Source organism: Nuphar pumila, chromosome 1, assembly GCF_984573655.1.
Source record: "Nuphar pumila chromosome 1, dmNupPumi1.hap1.1, whole genome shotgun sequence".
Classification (NCBI taxonomy): Eukaryota; Viridiplantae; Streptophyta; class Magnoliopsida; order Nymphaeales; family Nymphaeaceae; genus Nuphar; species Nuphar pumila.
Genome location: NC_143249.1, coordinates 181,160,753 through 181,183,331, shown reverse-complemented (window position 1 = coordinate 181,183,331; position 22,579 = coordinate 181,160,753). Strand labels below are relative to the sequence as shown.

General features: G+C 38.4%; 1 protein-coding gene across 3 annotated transcripts; it reads left to right on the top strand.

Moving 5' to 3' along the window:
• The first annotated feature begins 5,971 nt into the window (after window positions 1–5,971).
• LOC149851542 (uncharacterized) lies at window positions 5,972–21,592 on the top strand. 3 transcript variants are annotated; one of them, XM_090015331.1, is made up of 7 exons: window positions 5,972–6,028; window positions 8,177–8,256; window positions 8,381–8,486; window positions 8,608–8,692; window positions 9,133–9,216; window positions 20,701–20,808; window positions 20,941–21,592. In XM_090015331.1, exons 2-7 carry the CDS (start codon window positions 8,231–8,233, stop codon window positions 21,381–21,383), a joined length of 852 nt encoding a protein of 283 aa, XP_089871457.1. In that variant the 5' UTR covers window positions 5,972–6,028; window positions 8,177–8,230; the 3' UTR covers window positions 21,384–21,592. The 3 variants fall into 3 exon arrangements, with proteins under 3 accessions (XP_089871457.1, XP_089871447.1, XP_089871452.1); XM_090015321.1 differs by lacking the exon at window positions 5,972–6,028 and adding an exon at window positions 7,989–8,044; XM_090015326.1 differs by lacking the exon at window positions 5,972–6,028 and having other exon boundaries at window positions 8,125–8,256.
• Window positions 21,593–22,579: the final 987 nt, after the last annotated feature.

Below are 22,579 nucleotides of genomic sequence, written 5' to 3'. Positions count from 1 at the left end.
TTCCAAACAAGGGCTTAATGAGTGCACCATCCCTTTCATGTGTTTTTTTTTTGAAAAAAGAAGATATATATTATTAAAATAGTAAGTCATGACAGGTCTGCAACGAGTGATAGGTATCACTTGCTGCAACGGAGGAAGAACCGGGAAACCAGAAAATCCAATTTTTTTTTTAAAGAAAAAGATATATATTATTAAAAATAGTAAGGCATTACAGGTATGAAACGAGTGATGAGGTATCACTTGCTGCAACGGAAACCAGAAAATCAAAAGGAAAAAACACCGGAAAGAATACAATTGAGGCTGCCCAGAAACGCAGCGCAACTACGCTGCCATCCACGAGGCATGACAGCATCCCGGATGCACCATCCTTCAGACCATAACCAATATGTCCCCAACCATAAGCCCTAGAGCCGTTCTTGCAACGTCAAATGCTGCTACAGTCCTTACCGCACACTTCTGCAAAAATCGCAGAGCAAGAGCAGTGTTTGAAGACTCACCAACAGCTCAAGTGAAAGCTCTGCTCTTCCCGATCCAGTCGAAGGGGAGGTCCGGCCATTTTCTGCAAGCTCTTTTCTGGACCTCCCAACGCAGCTGATTGACGATGGATTCAATGTCATAGACCTTACCATCAAAGATTCGCTTATTCCTTTCCAGCCATGTAAGTCTCCAAGCCGACAAGATCCAAACTCGCCAAACTAATAGCCAACGAAAGCCTTCTGATTTCAGGTGAGGTGCAATCAGAACATCTCTCGGAAAGGTGATGCTGTCCCAAGTCACATTCTGATCAGACCAAGCATGACTCAACAACGTGCGAAAGAAGTTGCAGTTCCAAAAAAAGGTGGGGAGACTCCTCCTCGCAAAAAAAAAGCGTGCACCGGCTGGCAAGGTGGAACCCTCGCCTCTTGAGTTTAATTTCTGCATTTAGCATATCATGGAGAATCATCCATCCCATAAGAGACCCTCTAAGCCGTAGGCCACCACTCCCATAAGCTGTGCTTTGGGAGCCAAGAGGGTAAATATGGGCCGAGAAAACAGTACATACAGGATGCTTTGAAGTTCCCATCACTCGTAAGAACCTAACTAACCGTGTCCTCACGCTGTGAAAGGAAATAACCCTTTCATGTGTTTAGAATTACTGTTTTGGGAGATGAGAATGGAGTTGGCAGTGGTGGTGGACTATTTTCAACTACATCCTCACTAGGATGTCGTTGACAACTATCTCTCATTTTCCTGATCACCCCCTCCCATCACCCTCTCCAACGCCGGCTCCCAAACAAATAGGGCACAGAAACGAGAGAGTGGATCAAGTGAAACTGTGTTGCAATGCTCATTTTAAAAGCCAAACACTATTGTTGGAGAGGGTGGTGTATGTTCCCCCCCGATGATTCACTGAATCCCACGTTTGTGTTCGGGGCTTTGAATGAGCACCACGTATACAAGCACATGAGGCTCGTATTCCCGTGTATGTTGAGATAACTTTGCATCGGACTCTGGTGTTGTTGCAAAGACTTAAGTACCCTTTCTTGCTATTCTTCTCATAAAGTGATGGTTTGAGAAAATGACAAAAATGCATTTCATTCAAAAAAGAAAAAACAAACAGTTCAAAAAAAGGACAAACATGTCCTCCATCCAGAAAGTCGAAGATGATGTTGACTCTTCAAAGACTTCTTCTTCTTTTTCCGTAAAATACTGTAAAACCCTCTCTCTCTCTAGAGAAGAAATCAAGGGAGTATTCTTGAAAAGACTTAAGTGCCCCAAAGATGATTATTTAAGACCCAGTCTTTGCACTGCAGGATTATCCGAGAAAGAAATCTCCCCTGGAGGAGGCCATGAACATTAACCCTCTGACTCCAATCTCTTTCTGCTTCTGTGCACATCCAGCAGAAGATCCTACATTGCTCCATCAAGCACCGACTGACCTGCACATTGACTCTTGTGGAGCCTGATTCAGAGTTTTTACCCTTACAGGATGAGGGTTTGTGGGCTCCTTCCAGCGTGAGTATCATCATTCAACTAAATGAGTTGTAGATCTTGATTCAGAGTTTTTACCCTTACAACAGAGGGGTAAAACCTCATCTCACTCTCTCTCCCTTCTCTCTCTACTTCTGTGCACATCCAACAAACGATCCAACATTTCTCCATCAAACACTGACTGACCTGCACACTAACTGTAGCATCGTTCAACTTGATGAGTTGTGGAGCCTGATTTAAAGTTTTTGCCCTTACAGGAAGGGGGTTTGGGGGCTCCTCCCAGCGTGGGTAGCATCATTCAACTTGAAGAGTTGTGGAGTCTGATTCAAAGTTTTTACCCATTCATATTTTAAGGCATTAGATCTCATGTTTGAACATCCACGCATGTGCAGTTTGCTTTCATCATGTTCAGTTGCTTTCTAGATTATACTTTGAATTCTGGTGCATTTTAGATCTATCAATTTGTATGTAACCAGAGCTCATTTTAATCTGAATTTTTTACTGCAACTTCATGCATATGTCTTCATGCTCTCCACCAAAAATCAGATCATTCTGAGATTGTTTGACCCACTTTAAAAATTGAGATCCAAAACCTGTTATTTTGCACCGTCAGGATTTTAGCAGAATCAGGACCAACTTGCGGGAGTGATTTCTCCCTAACCAGAGATGATCTTTCCAATCCGTAAAAAAGGTTGTTTTCTAAATTGAATCTAGTTTGTTCATACCAAATTTCAGCGATTTTTATAGTATTTTCATACAAGTTTTGGGTCAAAAACCATAACCCTGTCACCCTGTGTCATTTTAACGGCTCAGATTTTGATTCATTTTGTTTGAATTTTACTTCCCTAATGGGAGATTATTTTTCAATTCTGTAAAACGGGTTCTCTTCGTTTATGTGTCTAGTTCATCCCTGTAAATTTTCAGAATTTTTCATGGTCAATTACTATTTTATTTTGATTAAATACCAGAACCTTGTATCCAAATTTTATAAATGTTCTGATTTTGGCCCCAATATCATGACTGTTGTAGCACTTCTTCAACAAATCGTTATTTGATTGACAATATTATTCAACAAATTGTTGTTATGATTTTTTTGGGTCTCTAATGAGTCTCTACTATGATTTGTAGTATTTTTGGGTCTCCAATGAGCCTCACAATGATTTATAGTGTTGTTCGGTCTTTTAACTATGATTTATAGTGCTTTGGGGTCTCCAACGAGTCCCACAGCAATTTGTAGTGTTTTTCGGTCTTTTAATTATGATTTATAGTGTTTTCGGGTCTCTAACGAGACTCACAGCGATTTATAGTGTTGCTGGAGCTCGCTATAGCGATTTGTAGTATTTCTCGCTAAACACTACAACGATTTGTGATACAAATCGTTATCCGAATCAGGACCAACTTGTCAGGGCTATATCTGATTCGGATAGCGATTTGTATCACAAATCGCTGTAGTGTTTAGCGAGAAACACTACAAATCGCTATAGCGAGGTCCAGCAACACTATAAATCGCTGTGAGTCTCGTTAGAGACCCGAAAACACTATAAATCATAATTAAAAGACCGAAAAATACTACAAATTGTTGTGGGACTCGTTGGAGACCCCAAAGCACTATAAATCATAGTTAAAAGACCGAACAACACTATAAATCATTGTGAGGCTCGTTGGAGACCCAAAAATACTACAAATCATAGTAGGGACTCATTAGAGACAAAAAAAAATCATAACAACATTTTGTTGAATAATATTGCCAATCAAATAACGATTTGTTAAAGAAGTGCTACAACAGTCATGATATGGGGGCCAAAATCAGAACATTTATAAAATTTGGATACAAGGTTCTCGTATTTAATTAAAATAAAATAGTAATTGACCATGAAAAATTCTGAAAATTTACAGGGATGAACTAGACACATAAACAAAGAGAACCCGTTTTACAGAATTGAAAAATGATCTCCCATTAGGGAAATAAAATTCAAACAAAATGGATAAAAATCTGAGCCGTTAAAATGACACAGGGTGACAGGGTTATGGTTTTCGACCCAAAGCTGGTATGAAAACACCATAGAAATCGCTGAAATTTGATATAAACAAACTAGATTCAATTTAGAAAACAACCCTTTTTACGGATCGGAAAGATCATCTCTGGTTAGGGAGAAATCACTCCCGCAAGTTGGTCCTGATTCTGCTAAAATCCTGACGGTGCAAAATAACAGGTTTTGAATCTTGATTTTTAAAGTGGGTCAAACAAACTCAGAATGATCTCATTTTTGGTGGAGAGCATGAAGACATATGCATGAAGTTGCAGTAAAAAATTCAGATTAAAATAAGCTCTGGTTACATACAAATCGATAGATCTAAAATGCACCAGAATTCAAAGTATAATCTAGAAAGCAACTGAACATGATGAAAGCAAACTGCACATGCGTGGATGTTCAAACATGAGATCTAATGCCTTAAAATATGAATGGGTAAAAACTTTGAATCAGACTCCACAACTCTTCAAGTTGAATGATGCTACCCACGCTGGGAGGAGCCCCCAAACCCCCTTCCTGTAAGGGCAAAAACTTTAAATCAGGCTCCACAACTCATCAAGTTGAACGATGCTACAGTTAGTGTGCAGGTCAGTCAGTGTTTGATGGAGAAATGTTGGATCGTTTGTTGGATGTGCACAGAAGTAGAGAGAGAAGGGAGAGAGTGAGATGGTTGATGTTCATGGCCTTCTACAGGGGGAACTCTTTGTCTCCCTTGATTTCTTCTCTAGAGAGAGAGAGGGTTTTACAGTGTTTTACGGAGAAGGAAGAAGAAGAAGATGATGAAAAGTTCAAACATACATTTTTGATGGCTCAGGTTTGTTTCGTCGGATGACCATCGGGAGGAGCTTCCAAACCCTTCTTCTATAAGGGCAAAAACTCTGAATCAGGCTCCACAACAAATCAAGTTGAACGATGCTATCCATATTGGGAGGAGCCCCCAATCCCTCATCCTATAAGGGTAAAAACTGTGAATCAGACTCCACAACTCATCAAGTTGAATGATGCTACCCACGCTGGAAGGAGCCCTCAGACCCTCCTTTTCTGTAAGGGTAAAAACTTTGAATCAGACTCCACAACTCTTCAAGTTGAATGATGCTACCCACGTTGGGAGGAGCCCCCAGACCCCTCTCCTATAAGGGTAAAAACTCTGAATCAGGATCTACAACTCATTTAGTTGAATGATGCTACCCACGCTGGGATGAACCCCCAAACCCTCCTCCTGTAAGGGTAAAAACTCTGAATCAGGCTCTACAACAGTCAATGTGCAGGTCAGCCGGTGCTTGATGCAGCAATGTAAGATCTTCTGTTGGATGTGCATAGAAGCAAAAATAGAAGGGAGAGAGAGTGTGAGAGGGTTGATGTTCATGGCCTCCTCCAAGGGAGATTTCTTTTTCAGATAATCCTGCAGTGCAGAGACTGGGTCTTAAATAATCATCTTCGGGGCACTTAAGTCTTTACAACCACTCATTTTCAAGAATCGTCATTTTTTTTTGGCACCAATGGAGGAAAGGGTACTTAAGTCTTTGCAATCGCATCAAACTCCAACGCTAATTAATGCTGACAAACATGGGGATACGAGACACACATGCTTACATACGTGGTGCTCTTTGGGACCCCTGAGCATGAGATGTAGCTAACTGCCCTGTTCGGGGGGGGACATATAACCTGCTTTGCTATTGTTGGTTCTCAAAACACAAAAGTAGTTGTGGGTCCCACAGCGCAGTACAGGTGTTGCTTCTGTATTAAATCTTCTACATAAAATCTTTTACCTGATCGGATCATGAACACTTTCCTCCGATATTCCGCTTTGATATGACCCTGTAAATGGATCAGTAAGTGCCCATATCGTACTCAACCTGATCCAACCCATATTTTCTTGTATAATTAAGCATGGGTTAAGGCCCATTCGGGAAGATGGGATGAGTTGTACGTGCAGATGGGTCAAGGTGAAGCAAATCAGACTCAGATCCTTGTCTACTGATGGTTTCCAGATCCGACAAATTGAAACTCAAATGTGATCCGAGGTGCGTACCAGCTCAGGTACAATATCTTGCCTGTTTAGCTAACTTTATCTAAAGGGCCTTATCTAATCCGGGTAAAATGAGTTGGGTATCTTAACCAAACCCAATCCACTGTCATTCCTTCCTAGCTTCAATATGCAAGCAATTTCAGTGTGCACAGCAGTTAGGGCTGCAAACATTTGCAACTCTTAAAACAAGGTAGTTAATCAGGTAAAACACCAATAATTTTGAAATATTCACCCATAAAAAGTCTATCTTACTGAGATTATGGGTTTGGTTTAGACCTAATTCCTGTGTTGAAACAAGGTCCATGTAGCGGCAGTTTCTCCTCGAATTAAACTGGGACCAGGTTATCGTAATACTTGGATTTTAAGAGCCGACCCAATTACGTTATCTGACCTCTTGTGTATCAGAGTAGAGCTGGTAAGGGAGTCAAGCAGCTTCTAACTCAGTTAAGCTCAGCTTGATAATTAGTTTATTGGAACTTGTAAAAGAAGCTCGAATCCAGCTTGTTATGACGACATTATGCTAAGCCAAACTTTTTTTTTTGATAGGCAAGCTGGGGTTAGTCCGACCCCTACCATATATCTCTTAAGCCCCATGTGACAGAGGGATTCGAACCTGGGCTTTCAGCTTGGCACAGGACCCCGCTTATCACATGGGATACCACCTCGGTGGCTATGCTAAGCCAAACTTGAAGACACGACTCACAGAAGTTCGAGTGAGCTCACAAGGGTAGAATATTATTTTTCGTAAGATATTATATCACATAATAACTTGTGAATATTAGTTATTACATAGGACTTACATGCAACCCATTTCAGTACGTTGAATTGAGTATGATTGTAGGGTAATAGAATCTACCATACTAGGAATACCAATGAACCTAGTTATTGTAGTTTCTAAGTATTAACTTCTGTTACCATTTAGGGTACATTTCTTAGTTCAATATCTTTCTTATTAAACTGAAGTGAGAATTAGAAGATCTGTTCCACTAAACATGAGAATGAGTTGGAGTTATCAGCTTATAACCATGAACTCAGCTCCATCATCATACCAGCTTAGGCTTAGCTCATGCTTGTGATGGGTTAAACTTGAGTTTGGCCCAAACTCGTGACAGGGTGAAGCTCCAGCTCGGTCTTTGTAATGCCCATTGGACAAAACGAGGCAAATTTAACTCATTGGGCTCGCTTACGAGCCCTCTAACGTCCGGCGCTAATTATTTTCAGGTTGGTATGTAAAGCCTGGAAAAACCGTTTCATTGACAGCCTATCAAAAGAGGTGTTGATCTGGACCAAGTTTAGCCTGAGCTATCAGCTTTCGAATTAAGGATGTAAGCAATTCTGATTTGGATCGGATGTGGTCAATATCATATTCAACTAATCAGATGTTGGCTAAATGAATTATTTGAATGGTGAAAAACTCATACCAAATCCGGTTTTTTTACATGTAAACAGATTCAGATATCCATAATAGAATATTTATCGGATTCGGTAGTAAAAAATCAAAACCATATCTGCATCCAATTATAATCGGATATGGTTCTGGCTTACCAAATGCAACTAAACGAAATTGAATTTGATTGAATATCAGATAAAATCTGATTCATTGACATCCCTATTTCGAACCAAAGCACCTCTAAACCCATCAGGTAGGCCGTCAATGGGTCGGAAATCTGACCCATCGGGGCCACACCCAAACCCACATAAATAACCAGTAGTCATGTTTGGGTTCAGGTTATGCCAGGCCAAGAAAATGATATCTAAAAAGCCAACTTGTATATATAACTTTATATTTACTAAAACTGGGCCAGGAAAAAAAATCATAACCCGTAACGGGTCTAGTTCGGGTAGACATTTTTTATACCCGTAACGGGTACTGTGTTCGGGTCGGATCTGGTACTCGTTGACAGACCCGAGCAAGCTACAAAGTACAAACATTAGTTTCCTGGTTTGACCTCTTCGAACCGTAAAAAAAACACGTTAGGTTTCTCTCTCTCTCTCTCCAAACAAGCTTTAGGTATTGCTCTGGAATCTATGAAAGCTTTTTTTCAACGTGGAACTTAGATAACATCCCTATTTGTGGCTTTCCTTTTTTCTTTTTCGTTTCCCTCACTTCCCTCTTCTTTGGTTGATGCTGTTCTGCTTGCAGAATTGGAGATTTAGTAAGGTGGAAAGCTCATCTCTTTTAAGATAGTGAGAGATTATGGAGGTAGATGCATCCAACGAGGGGTATGCGTATTTGCTTTTCGTTTTTCCTCTTCAAAAAAATGTGGGTTTCATGTGCTTTTGTTTACTTCACTATGTATCGCTACTAACGCAAATTGGGATTCATTTCTTTGGGGATGTGTTGAAGTTACGAACCTCCACCTGAATTTAAAGAAGTGGATCAGGACCCTCTTCTCGGAATCTCTTTGACTGATTCGACTGAGCTTTGGCTGATTCAGCTGCCTCCCAACCAAGTATTTCTTTTGTGTTAGAATGACTTTTGTTCCTTTATTGTTTCTTTGGGTCTCTTCTTGACAATTGGGTTTCAAATTTGTGGGTTTTGCAAATTGGTGCTTATATATTGGTCTGATTTAGTTTAAGCCCGCTGATCTTGATGGGAAGGAGGTTGTGCTTAAGCTGCGCCGAGATGGGCGTTTGGGGAGCTTGGAGAATTCATCCGGTAAGATGGAAGCCGCACCCAATTGAGTTTCTTGGTTGTTTCTCTCTGAGGTTGTGAATATTTTCAATGGTGCTACCTGTATTGAATGTAGCGTTTCTGGGTTTCGTTGGTTTGGATATGGGACGATTTTTCATGTTTCATTGAACAATAGAACCGTAGGATCAACGAATTGGGGTCTGCCATGGTGTTTTTCCCAATACGAAGAATGAAGGAGCTAGCTATTCAGCTTTTTTTTTCATTTTTAATTCATTAAACGAATCATGAGAAGAATGTAATGCGTTGATTTCCATGTGTTTGTTTTTTCGAGTTTGAACAGGGTATTACTTTTTTAGTTTTTTTCTAACTAGGTATTCGAACTTAGCTGACAGGATGCGATTGTTGTTTTATTGCATTCTGTTGGTCTCCTTTTTGATTTGGTTGTTTGTTGTTTTGAGTGGCAGGTAAATCCTTTGACATCGTCAGCAATGCAAGTCATGAACCAAATGCTACGGTTTTTGTGGCTGGCTCATCTGCATCAAAAGTTGGTTTGTGACTACTCCATTGGCACCATTTTTCACTGTTCCCAATTGAATGACAAATCTGTTATCTTATGGGTTTGGTTGTTGTGTTGTTGTTGTTGTTGTTGTTGTTGTTGTTGTCGTCATATGGTCAGTTTCAATGGATTGGATATCTGAAAGTATAACACCATCATGAATGCAATATGCTCGCTGTCATATCATGTATTTTGTCCTCTGTATATCACCATATGCATGGATTTAAATGATATTTCGTAGTAGTTGTTACATGGCTTATTGCACTTAAAGCTAAGTTGGAACAGAAAAAATTATTTTGAAGGCACCATGGTGTCACTTTACTTGTTATCACATCTTGATTTTCATTGACATATGCTGTGTAACGCCCTGGATTTTTGGACCCTTTATAAAGGGGATTTATTTGGGCAAGGGATATGCCCGGTATTTTGGAGAAAGACCATGGGCATTTTTGGCATGGGATATGCTTGGAATTTGCTGAAAAGATGCTGGTTTTTATGGGGAATGCTAGAATTGTAGTTTGGTTTCAGCGTAAGGGCATTCTTGGCATAGATAGGACATGTCGGGTATTTCTTCTGCTTTTTAGGGGTATTTTGAGGACACTATTTGTTGCATGGCTAGGTGGCACTTACCCTCTCTCTCTTGAACACGTAAACACCCCACCACCCAATCCTTGTTTTAATGGTATTTTCTCTCCTTAATCCCCTTTTCTCTGTCTTTCTCTCAACTAAACTCTTTCCCGTACACTCTTCTCTCTTGGCCTCACCCGCACACCCCCTGTCCTCCCTCACCTATGAGCTCTCTTCCTCTTCTCTCTTCTTATGGTGGAGCTGGACCGATGGAGGAGTATTTCCCGACGAGTTGAGAAGCTTTTCCGGTGAGGTGGAGCGTCCTCCGGCGAGTGTGGAGTTTTGGTGTTGCTTAGAGGTACATTTTTAGTGGTTTTGAGGCGTGTTGTGGATTGTTTGTTGTTGATGGGCGTAGATACAAGGTGTGATCCCATACTCCTTGTTTTGCATGCTATTGTGCAACATGTACGTAGGAAAGTGGGTGTTCAGAATAGGAAATAGTGTCTTATTTATGTGATTGTAGCATGAACATAAGAATTTGTATATAGTGTGAGATTGTAACATGATTAACTATGTTTAGATCTTTGGGATTATGGTTTGTTTAGAATGAATTCATGATTAGATATCCAAGTGCAGTTCCATGCTTACAATTTATGTGGGTTCGGGAGATGGCATGCGATAGATAAATTCATACTTTGATATTTCGGTTTTAGCATGATCTTGCATGTTATGAAGTTACATATGATTTTGGATCTTGGTTTGAAACTCGTGTTTTAAAAAAAGTTTTGTAAAAGGAAGTGTCTTCCGCTGTGTTGGCCTTTCGAAAGAGGGAATTTTAAAACTTTCGGGGTCTTACATTTTGGTATCAGAACAGTTTAGATCCAGTCCAGAGCTATGCCGCCTGTAATGATTGTATGATTTATGATTGATTTGTGATATATTGCATATTGTTTTATGTATGTGAATGAGTTTATGAAGAATTTGGATGATTTTTTAAAGAATGTTAAGGTTTTTAGAGAATTATAGCATATAATTATGTGGATATGTGCTGAATTGCGAGGAAAATTTTGTTTTGAAGTGATAAATATCAATCTTCGAGGTTAAATTATTTGATCAGAGTGCGCAGCGGAAGTGTGATGAACTATATTTTGATAGTTCTTTGGTTTGATGATTCTCTTTAACCAAATTTCGAGGATGAGATTTTTTTATAGAGCGGTAGATTGTAACGCCCTGGATTTTTGGACCCTTTATAAAGGGGATTTATTTAATAAATTACGAGCCGTTGCATTGGGATTTGCACTTTATTTTGATGAATAAGGGTTTCTCATTGAAAACGAAGCGTAAAATGGTCGTATATGGGTTCAAATCAGATCTATTTGGATTTGGGGACATAGTTGTCATTTTAGAGAAAGATCATGGCTTTTTGGGCAAGGGATATACTTGGTATTTTGGAGAAAGACCATGAGCATTTTTGGTATGGGGATATGCTTGGAATTTGCTAGAAAAATATTGGTTTTTATGGGGAATGGCAAAATTGTAGTTTGGTTTCAGCATAAGGGCATTCTTGGCATGGATAGGACATGTTGGGTATTTCTTCTTCTTTTGGGGGTATTTTGGGAAGGACACTATTTGTTGCATATCTAGATGGCACTTAACCTCTCTCTCCTGAACACGTAAACAACCCCCCGTTAGTCCTTGTTTTAATGGGATTTTCTCCCCTTAATCCCCTTTTCTCTCTCATTCTCTCAACCAAACTCTCTCTCATGTACGCTCTTTGTAAGGAAATGAGTTCTTTCAAAGATGTTCACTCAATCACCAAGAGTGGACACTCAAGAGAGTTCCACCAAAATACCAAAATGAACACTCAAAGAACTACAAATGGGTTCACTCACAAACACCCACTAAAGAAAAATAAAAACGAGATAAAAAATAAAAATTTTATTTATCTCAACGTATGCAAGATGCATTACATTGTAGTGGGGCTTTGCCCCATATTTATACACAAGGGAAGGAGGCCATAGAGAGTCATTGGGACCCCAATGGTTCCCTATGTTGACTAGTCAACATGTGTTGATTAGTTCATATACAACCAAAAAAATAAATAAACTAAAAGAAACTATTCCTAGTTACATTATATATATATATATATATATATATATATATATATATATATATTTTAAATTTTTAACACTCTTCCTCAAACTTACAGTTGGATAACCAAAAGTTTGTCCAAGAGAAAGTGAAATCTAGGAGCAACGTGAGGTTTTGTGAAGAAATCCGCCAATTAATATTGTCGTGTAAGGATTCCTCTCGTACATAGTGACAACCCATCTCAATGTGTTTGGTTCGTTCGTGGAAGGTCTGGTTGCTGGCAATATAGATGAAACTTTTATTGTCACAGCATAGTCGTTATGCTCCTTTATTTTGAACGCCCATGTCAGCCAACAATCTCTTTAGCCAGACCACCTCGATAGTGGTTGTAATCATAGCTCGATATTCTGCTTCAATTAAAGAGAGAAAAACTTTCTGTTGCATCTTGCTCCAAGAAATCAATGATTCACCTAAAAACACAAAAAAAACAGTGGTTGAGTATCGGTTATTTGGATCATCTCCCCAGTCAGCATCTTAGTTGTCAAAGGTGGTGCCTAGGCACAACCCCACCGCCTAATCGACCAGGTCTGGGTGGTGGGGGCCTATATTGCTGCCTAGGCGCCGCCTAGGCTGTCTTCACATAGGCTTTTTTTTTAAAGACTAGGCTTTTTTGTTTTGATTTTTTTTTGAAGACATCATTTGTTTTTTTCTTCGAGGAGGAGAAGAAGAAGAAGAAAGAAAAGACAATATACATGTTTCTTATTATATTTTTATGTTTTTATGTTTTTTTTTGTACCGCCTAGGCTTTTTTAGGGGCTCACTGTCTAAGCTTCGGTTGGCGCCTATGACAACTAAGGTCAGCATCAGTATAAACAATTAAATCTAAGGATAAAGAAGCAGACAAGAAAAGTCCTTGAAAAGTAAAAGTTTTGATATATCTAATAATACGCAAAACTACTCTCATATGAACGGTGGTAGGAGCATGCTGAAACTGGCTTGTTGTGTGAATTGTATGCCCAATGTTAGGTCTTATAATTGAGAGATATGATAGTGCTTCGATAAGTTGTATGTATGGTGTTGGATTTTCAGGTGGTTCTCCATCATCAATCTTCATTTTGATATTGATAACTTCAGGAGTGTCAACATTTTTATCATCTAAGATACCAGACCTGACAACAATATCTAAAGCAAACTTAAACTCAATCAGTAGATAACCTCTAGAAGAATGAACAACTTCTATACGAAGAAAATTTTTTAAAAATCCCAAATCAATCATTTCAGAATGTGTTTTGAGAAACTTTTTAATGTGTTCAACTACCTGATTATCACTTCCAGTGATTCATATTGTCCATATAGAGAAGAACTATGATAGTACTTGCATTAGAAATCTTAACAAATAAAGTTGTATCAGTCAGATAAGATTGAAATCTAATATCAAGCATAACTTGACTAAGCCTGTCATACCAAGCCTTTGGTGCTTGTTTAAGACCATACAGGGCCTTGTCTAAACGAAGAACTTTTTTTTAAGGATAACTATGTCAGGCGGTGTTTTCATATAAACTTTTTCGACAAAGTTTTCATTAAGAAAAACATTTTTAACATCTCTTTGATATATAGGTCATCTCTTCACAGAGGCAAAGGCTACAAAGGGCCTGATTGTCGTCATTCTAGCAACTGAGCAAATGTTTTTTCATAATCTATTTCATACTCTTGAGAATATCCCTTGACAACTAATCTGGTTCTGTACCTTTCAAGAGTTTCATCACTCTTGCTTTAACCTTATATACCTATCAACAACCTATAGGTTTCTTTCCTAGGGGAATGTCTTAGACTGTCCAAGTATTCGCCTTTTCTAAGGCATCTAATTTCATTCTCATAGCTTTTACCCACTCCGGATGTTCCTTTACTTCAGCATAGTTGGAAGGTTATATATAGGAATGTAATAATGCAACGTATGCTTGATACTTAGGTGAAAATGACTCATACGACACAAATTTTTCAGAGATTTTTTATACTCTAGATGACCTTATAATTTGTATTTCTACTGGGTTTTCATCATTGGTATATTTTTTAAGAGCATATGGATGTTGAGAATTACCACGCCCGGAATATTGGATACAATCTTGATCCTTGTGAGATTGTTCTTCACTCATCGCATCACTTTTAACTTCCTGAACTTCAATATCACAATCACCAATATTTAGAATTAAATCCAACAAAAAAGAATACTTATTAATTTTCTTAATTTAAAAAAAAACTTTTTTTTTTTAAAAAGGATACATTCCTTGATACATATAGCTTTTTAGTTTTAAAGTCAAAACATCTATAACCTTTTTTATTATTTACATATCCTAAAAAGACACAATGAATAGCATAAGGAGGGAGTTTGTCATTTTTGTCGGTAAAAACAAAACACTTATATCCAAAAACTCTTAATCTAGAGTAATCTAGGACTTGTTTGAAAAGTTTTTCGATAGGAGATACGTTTTTCAAAGAAGAAGATGGCATTCTGTTAATAAGATAAACTGCACTTAACGTGGTTTCATCCAAAAACTCTTTAGGTACTTGGTTTGTAATAAGTAAAGTTGTTGTTTCTATAATATGCCTATGCTTTCTTTCAGCTAAACCATTTTGTTGAGGGGTATAAGGACAATATTTTTTATGTGAGATACCGTATAGGTCTAGGTAATCTTTAAATTCTTTTAATAAAAACTCTCCCCTTGAATCAGTGCAAAAGATAGAAATATCATTCTTGAATTGGTTTTGGACCTAATTGTGAAATATTTGAAAATGTGAGAAAACTTTAGACTTGTGTTTAAGAAAATAAATCAAAGTGTGTCTCTTAAAATCATCTACAAAAATTACATAATACATAAAACCACCCTTTGATATAACAGGTGATGGGCCCCACACATCCGAATGTATTAACTTAAGTGGTCGGGAAGAAACATAGGTTCTTTTTTGAAATGGTCATATCTTCATTTTGCCAAGAATACAATTTTCACATGTAAAATTTTTAAAATTATAAAAAATTTCATCTTTGGAAAAAACTAAATCTTGGATATACTAGGATGGCCAAGTCTCTATTCTCATAGATCCAAATCCATTTTATGAACATTGTAACAAAATGTATTCTTGGGTATTTTCAAAAAATCCATGTACAAGCCTTCTTCTCTATAGTTTTCCCCAATCAGCTTTCCTGACTGGTGATCATGCACTCGACAACCACAAGAGGAGAAGGAAACATTACATCCATGGTCAGATAATTGAAAAACAAATAAAAGATTTAAGTTCAATTTAGGAATATATCTAATTTTTGGAATAGAAAATCGTTTTGAATTTTGAGAAATGTTTTCAAATTTTCTTATTTTTTTTATCTCAAGAGATGCTCCATCGACAGTGAAAACATTTGACCCACTTGAGTTATGACATTCAGATAACATATCACCATTTGGTGTCATATAAAAAGAAATACTTGAGTCAAGAAGCCAAAGAGATTTACCGGGATCGGAGAAACCGAAGGAAGAGACCATGACATCAGTGGATGGGGATGCTCCTTTGAGTAGAGGTTGAAGAGCCTTTACTAATTGTGTCAAGAACATGTTTTCAATAGATGGATCTTGTGTGATTTTTGCATCAGTTAACTCTTGTAGAGGTTCAACAGAGGCAACCTTCTTCTCATAAGGTTTATTCAATTTAAGACAATACCTTTTCACATGTCCTAGTTCACGACAATAGTAACAAATAACTTTCTTTCTTTCATACTCATTGTCTTGCTTCTCATCATTTGGCTTTCTATAGTGTAGTGGTTTGTAGGTACGAACATGGTTTCTCGATCTAAATACGGTTAAAACAGAGTCATCATCACTCTTAAATATTTACTTTTTAGAGTCTTCTATTGAAGTGACTTTTCTTCGGTGAAAAAGTGCGGATTTGATAGATTCAAACTCTGATTCCAACCCATTAATAAATTGGTAAAAATGCTCCGCGTCTATTTGATTTTGGTAGAGTTAACCATATTCCGTATCTTATCTTGCAAGTTGCACACATGTGCAATATTTTTAAGAGAATACATTCTCTTAAGATAATCCCATGCATTGTTTGCATGTTCGAATTTAGCAAGACTTGAACACTTTTTAATGTCAATGCTACTAATGACCCAAGACATAATCTTGGCATGTCCTATTCTTCATTCTTTTCACTTCTTCTCATAAGTGGCCAACCTTATTTTTCTCAACCTCTGTAAGAGGTACCTCTTTCTCAACTTCTACTTTGGTAAAAATTAGTTTGGGTTTCAAATAAGTCCGGTCTACTAACTCTCACAACCTTTTTTCTCATATGAGATGCTTCATAATTGAATCCCATGTTACATAGTTTGAATCATTGAGCTTGATGGGTTTTATGGTGACATTTTCATTGTCATCCATTTTACAACGGTAAAGATAAAGAAAAAAGACTATAGAGAAGGAGAGAAAGTATAGAGGAGAGAACAAGAGCGAGGGTGAAAATCACAAGCACTTCACCACCAAGTAAACGCCACCAATCAAGAGCACAAACACTCCTTTTCCATGCAAGCACCACAAATCTATTACTTGAAAAACAATCACGATTTTACTAACACTTGAATATGAATTACAAGAGAGCTTCAACACTTTTAAACTTGGAGTGACACACTTCCCAATGTACCAAAAACAATTTAAGCTTGATCATCAAGCTCTGATACCATGTAAGGAAATGAGCTCCTTCAAAGATGTTCAATCAATCACCAAGAGTAGACACTCAAGAGTGTTCCACCAAAATACCAAAATGAATACTCAAAGAACCACAAATGGGTTCACTCACAAACACCCACTAAAGGGAAATAAAAACAAGAGATAAAAAATAATAATTTTATTTATTTTAACATATGCAAGATGCATTCCATTGTAGTGGGGATTTGCCCCATATTTATACACAAATGAAGGAGGCCATAGAGAGTTGTTGGGACCCCAATGGTTCCCTATGTTTTCTAGTCAACATGTGTTGACTAGTTCATATACAACAAAAAAATAAAGAAACTAAAAGAAACTATTCCTAGTTACATTTAAATATGACAATATATATATATATACATTTTTAACATCTCTTGGCCTCACCCACACACACCCTCTCCTCCCTCACCTGTGAGCTCTCTCCCTCCTCTCTTCTGATTATGGAGCTGGACCGGAGGAGTATTTCCCAGCGAGTTGCGAAACTTTTCCGGTGCTGCTTAGAGGCACATTTTTGGTGGTTTTGAGGCATAACCTGGATTGTTCGTTGTTGATGGGCATAGATACGCGGTATGATTCCGTAGTACTCGTTTTCCTTGCTAGTGTGCAACATGTACGTATGAAACTGGGTGTTCGGAATAGGAAATAGTGCCTTATTTATGTGATTCTAGCATGAATATAAGAATCTGTATGTAGTGTGCGACTGCAGCATGATTAATCATGTTTAGATCTTTGAGATTATGGTCTGTTTTGAATGAATTCATGATTAGATATCTGAGTGGGGCATGCTTATGATTGATGATCAAATAGAATCCTGGGTCGCGAACAGTGATTTGATTGATGATGAAGAAAGAGAATTCTTAGTTCAGTTCTCCACCTTAACGACAGAAAAAAGGATTGATCAAATTCTATTGAGTCTGACTCATAGTGATCATTTATCAAAGAATGACTCTGGTTATCAAATGATTGAACAACCGGGATCCATTTACTTACGATACTTAGTTGACATTCATAAAAAGTATCTAATGAATTATGAGTTCAATAGATCCTGTTTAGCAGAAAGACGGATATTGTTCCATGCTTAAAATTTATGTGGGTTCGGGAGATGGCATGCGATAGATGAATTCATACTTTGATATTTCGGTTTTTAGCATGAACTTGGATGTTATTAAGTTATATATGATTTTGGATCCTGGTTTGGAACCCGTGTTTAAAAAAAAAAAATTGTAAAAGGAAGTATCTTCTGCGAAAGAGGGAATTTTAAAATAGTGTTTACTAAAGAAAAAAAATTGGGGTCTTACATGCTGCCTGGAAAGTCAACCATATGTGATTATGTATTTAGAGTTTCATGTCTCAACAAACTTTATGAGTTTTCTGGTTGTTTTTTGAGCAGTTCAATCATTTTCAGTAGATGGTGTGATGCGTCATTCATGATAATATCAAACATTACCCATTTGCTTTTAGTCCCTCGCCTTGAGCTTTTGATGTTGATAACTCCAGTGCAATTTTGAAGAGGTTTTTGTAAAGCCAGAACATGGGGACACAGCTGCACACTTTTTTTTATATATAATCTAAAGCAATGAATCTTGGATATCATCTTAGTGCAAATTCTTGAACAATAATTGAAAATCATTATAGAAATAAATCTAAGTTGAAATTTGAAATGTGATGTAAGCAACAACAAATTTTGAAAAAAATGCATAGAAGTAAATATAAAAAGATGACCAAAAGAAAAAAAGATAAAGTTAAGGTCATGCAGTTGACATATCCAACACATGTTTGACTGTGTCCTTATAGTGTCATGCCTTGTTGACATGGGTCACACATGTTAAGTGAAGTATCTGTGTGCTTTCTGATGGATTTGTTCTCTTGCTTGACTACTTTGCATTATATGTATGGGCATAGTTGCCGGAATCCCGACTTCAAGTGATGACACTATTTGAATGTTAGAATCTTCTGTAAACTTAGTGTTACAAGTATGATACTATTTGGATGTAGGATTTCTTTTGCAATTTTTGAGATAGTATGTAGATATTGTGTTATTGCTTCATAAATTTGTCTTTTAGATGAAAAAATCAATGATTTTCCTAGATTTGTGATATATGTGATAAATTATGCATAAATTACTACACAAACTCTTTATTGTTTCAATTTTTAATGTCCAAAGTAACCTTATTAAGATGTTGCTTTTTTAATATTTTGTACTTGTATTTATGTTTGTGAGTATTTCATGTTGTTTCACATATTGCTTCCTAAACAATTCTTCATACTACCTCCTACTCACTAACCATTTTCTGAATCCTCTAAAAATTTGAAATGACCCGATTCACAATTCTGTTTCCTGTACTGCTTCCCGTTTTCTATTCCCACTCTGGCACATAACTGGCAACTATGTACATGGGCGGCTCTCAACTATTCATATGTGAGGCGACATGAGCCCTCACACTTAATCTCAAACCTGAACAACTACAAGCAAAGAATATACATAAAAACAGGTAGACATAAGGCAAGCTACATTTGTTTTCTGCCAGTGTATGCTTTTGGAGCTTGTTCTGGTTCAGTAACACCGCCCCATAAATTTCTGTTTATAGAAACATGGTATTGCACAAACGAGAGCATGCCTCTACTTCTAAACGAAAGGATTCTCTTTCTTTGCCAACAGAAGAAAGTACAAATTTCTGTTGTAAGCACCGATTGAGAAGTTATCTTGACAGATGCGAAAACCCAAATTTTATTATCTTGGACACCAAGAAAGACTACAGCCAAGATGAAATAATTATGCTTTTGGTTGCAAGATAGGGTCTAAATGACCTTATGGTCGTAGATAACTATGGCTTAATGTTTACCAAATGGAGAATAAGGAGAACAATGATGCTGTTTTGGAGGACCCAGCACTAGGATATCATGAAGGTATACATGGCCGGCCACCTAGTTATGGGTAGGGGTGGCAATCGGGTCGGGTTGGCGGGTTGGCGTGTCAGCATACCTCAACCCGAACCCGACCCGTTTATTAAACGGGTCGGCTGTGGCAAACACGAACCCGACCCGTTTAATAAACGGGTAACCCGACACGACCCGCCAACCCATTTAATGAATGGGTTGGGTCGAGTAAACGGGTTTTCAGGTTGGCGGGTCAGGTTGGCAGGTCGGGTTGGCGGGTTGACGGATCGGGTTGGCAGGTAGGCAGGTTGGCGGGTTGACCCACCCGCCTAACCCATTTATTAAACGGGTCAGCCGGGTTGGCGGGTTGGCATACCCCCAACCCGAACCCGACCTGTTTAATAAACGGGTTACGCGGGTCGACCCGTTTATTAAACGGGTTGGCTTAAGCCCAACCCGAACCCGCCTAAGAGGCGGGTTGGCGGGTCGGGTTGGTGGGTCGTGTCAGAAATTGCCACCCCTTGTTATGGGGCTGTAATATACAGGCTTCATATATGCCATATTATACAATCTAAATCATGAATTTATTTCATTGCTTCAATCTTTTCTAAAGTGAATATAATCGTTTTCTTGTTAGAACTTGAGTAATTTTGCTGCTGTCTTTTCTTCATTATACTTTCACCTTGAGACCACGTCATGTACTAATTTTCAGGTGGTATCTCTGGGGGGGCATGTCTTTGCTTAGGACATTGTAGGTAGAGCAAAACATTAATTTAGATTTGTTGACTTAGTTCTTCATTTGCTAGAATCTTGGAAGTTAGGCATATATTATTTGTAATTTTGTAAAAGATCTCATTGAATTTTGTCCTTGTTCTGTCCTCTTCTTTGTGGTTATTGAGAGAACCTCTCTTTGTGGTTGGGGATATGGCCTTACCTCAAGATGCACGTTGTTTCTGGAGGCCTGGCTGAGGTTTATTATGTTCCTCGTTGTTGGTTCTTGCTATAGATCAGGCCTCCCTATTAGACAATGTCCTCCTGATCTGAGAAAAGGAGGAAAGAAAAAAGTGCACAAACTACTCCTTTTTGTGACTTTTACCATTGATGTTTAATTTCTCCCTCTCTCTACTCCTTTTTGTGACTTTTGCAATTCTCTCTCTCTCTCTCTCTTGAGCACTTTCTCATTGTTGCAGTTGGAAAGATTTCACGCCGAGTAAGTTTAGTAAGTTATGAAGTGGAAGCTGACTCTCTTCTCAAAGCACATGCTAGACGCCCAAGCTTGATGAGCCGGGGTTCTGATGGTAAATGGATCATGCTGTACTTATTTATGTCGTTAACTTGTAATGTTCATCCTTGCAGGTTTTGAGCAGATAGAAGTTCAATTACTTTGCTTGCTACTGACTGCTAATTTTGTTGCCTTCAATTAAATTTAGGGACCCCAAGCTCTTTGAACAGAACACGTTCTCATGGAAGTGCATCGCGCACACATAGCAGCAGACAAAGAAGCTCACAGGGGATAAGCGGAACATCATTTGAAGGTGGGGAGGCATCACAACCTTCAAAGCAAAAGCATGTTGATCGTTCGCCCTCATCCCAATACTCCAAGCACACCAGGGATACTCAGAGCTCTGGTTCTCTGCTGGGAAGAGCTTCTCTCACCAGTAATCAGAGAAGCTCGCAGGGAATAAGTGAAACATCATTTGAAGGTGGGGAGGCATCACAGCCTCCGAAGCAAAGGCATGTCGACCATTCACCCTCTTCCCAAGTCTCAAAGCGCGCGAGAGATGTGAGGGAAAGTTTGAGCTCTGATTCTCTGCTGGCATCCGAGTCTCTCTCTAAACAGAAGTCTAAAAGGAAGGTGAAATTGGAAGAGTAGTAGGCCCTCCTTGATTTTTGCTTCCGAATTTGATCTATTTACTATCATCTACTGCAAAGGCTTTATTGAATTATGGTGTATTTGGACAGAACTTGAATTTGGCCAAATTTTTGTCAGGGAAAGAAAAAAGAGGAGAGAAAACAAGGCCATCTTTCTGAACGGTTGGGATTGCGAAATAAAACATAACATGGTTGTATAGTTTGTTAAAATTTTGATACCCTTTATGGTTTGGCCCCTATATTCATTACTATTTCCTTTAGACTTCTAATTTTCCACTTTATATAAATTCCCTGGTTTTAATAACCTATATCATGATTTTCTGATAAACAAATGAATGAATTATTGTCCAGCTTGTCACACCATTGTATAGTTCTTTTTTTTAGAAGTGGTCTAACCAATAGCATCGTAGATGTTTGTGTTCAAATATGAGTTGAATGATTCTTCGAATGTCAGTTGGAGACTTTCAGAGGGCAGATTACCTGAACACACTGGATCGTGTTCAGGAGCCTTCAGCTAATTTCCAAGGTTGTGTTTGGGAGCGTTGAATCAGAGGTTGTGTTATGGTTTCTGCCATGCTCTCATACTCTCTTCTTGTTTGGGATTGCTGAACCAATGTGTTGGGGCTGATGTTGTCAGGCCCAACAACACATTTCAACACCTTTCACGATGGGTTGTTTTTGGCAACCCCATTGCGGGTGTTTTTGGCAACTCCATCTCTCAACATTAGTCCTCGATATTTTGGTTGGCCACACTGAATCTGTGTTTCCATCCCATTGCAAATCTCCCAAACAAAGCTTAAATGGCAACATGTTTCCTTGTCTTTTGGATAACCGGGAAAGAACCACCTCAGCTTATGGAGTTCATTGGTGTAAAACCTCAAGGTCGCCCTACCTGCCAGCGGGCACACTCAGCTTCGGCCTTTCAACCGAAAATCCAAATCCGTGGGTTATAACTCCCGTCAACTTGGTGGCATTCATGACTGCTTCTAACAGATAAGGTGAGCCTCATGGTCAGCAACATGATTCTCATTTGTTGCTCAAGTTTTTCTTTTTTCTTTTTTTAAGAAAATGTTGTGCAAGTTTATTTGAAATTTTTATATATCGGATCTTAGGTCAGGTTGGGAGGAGACTAGGGAAACCAATTATAGCCCTCCTATTCGAGGGAAGATCAGGTGCAATGTGATTGCACACTTTAAG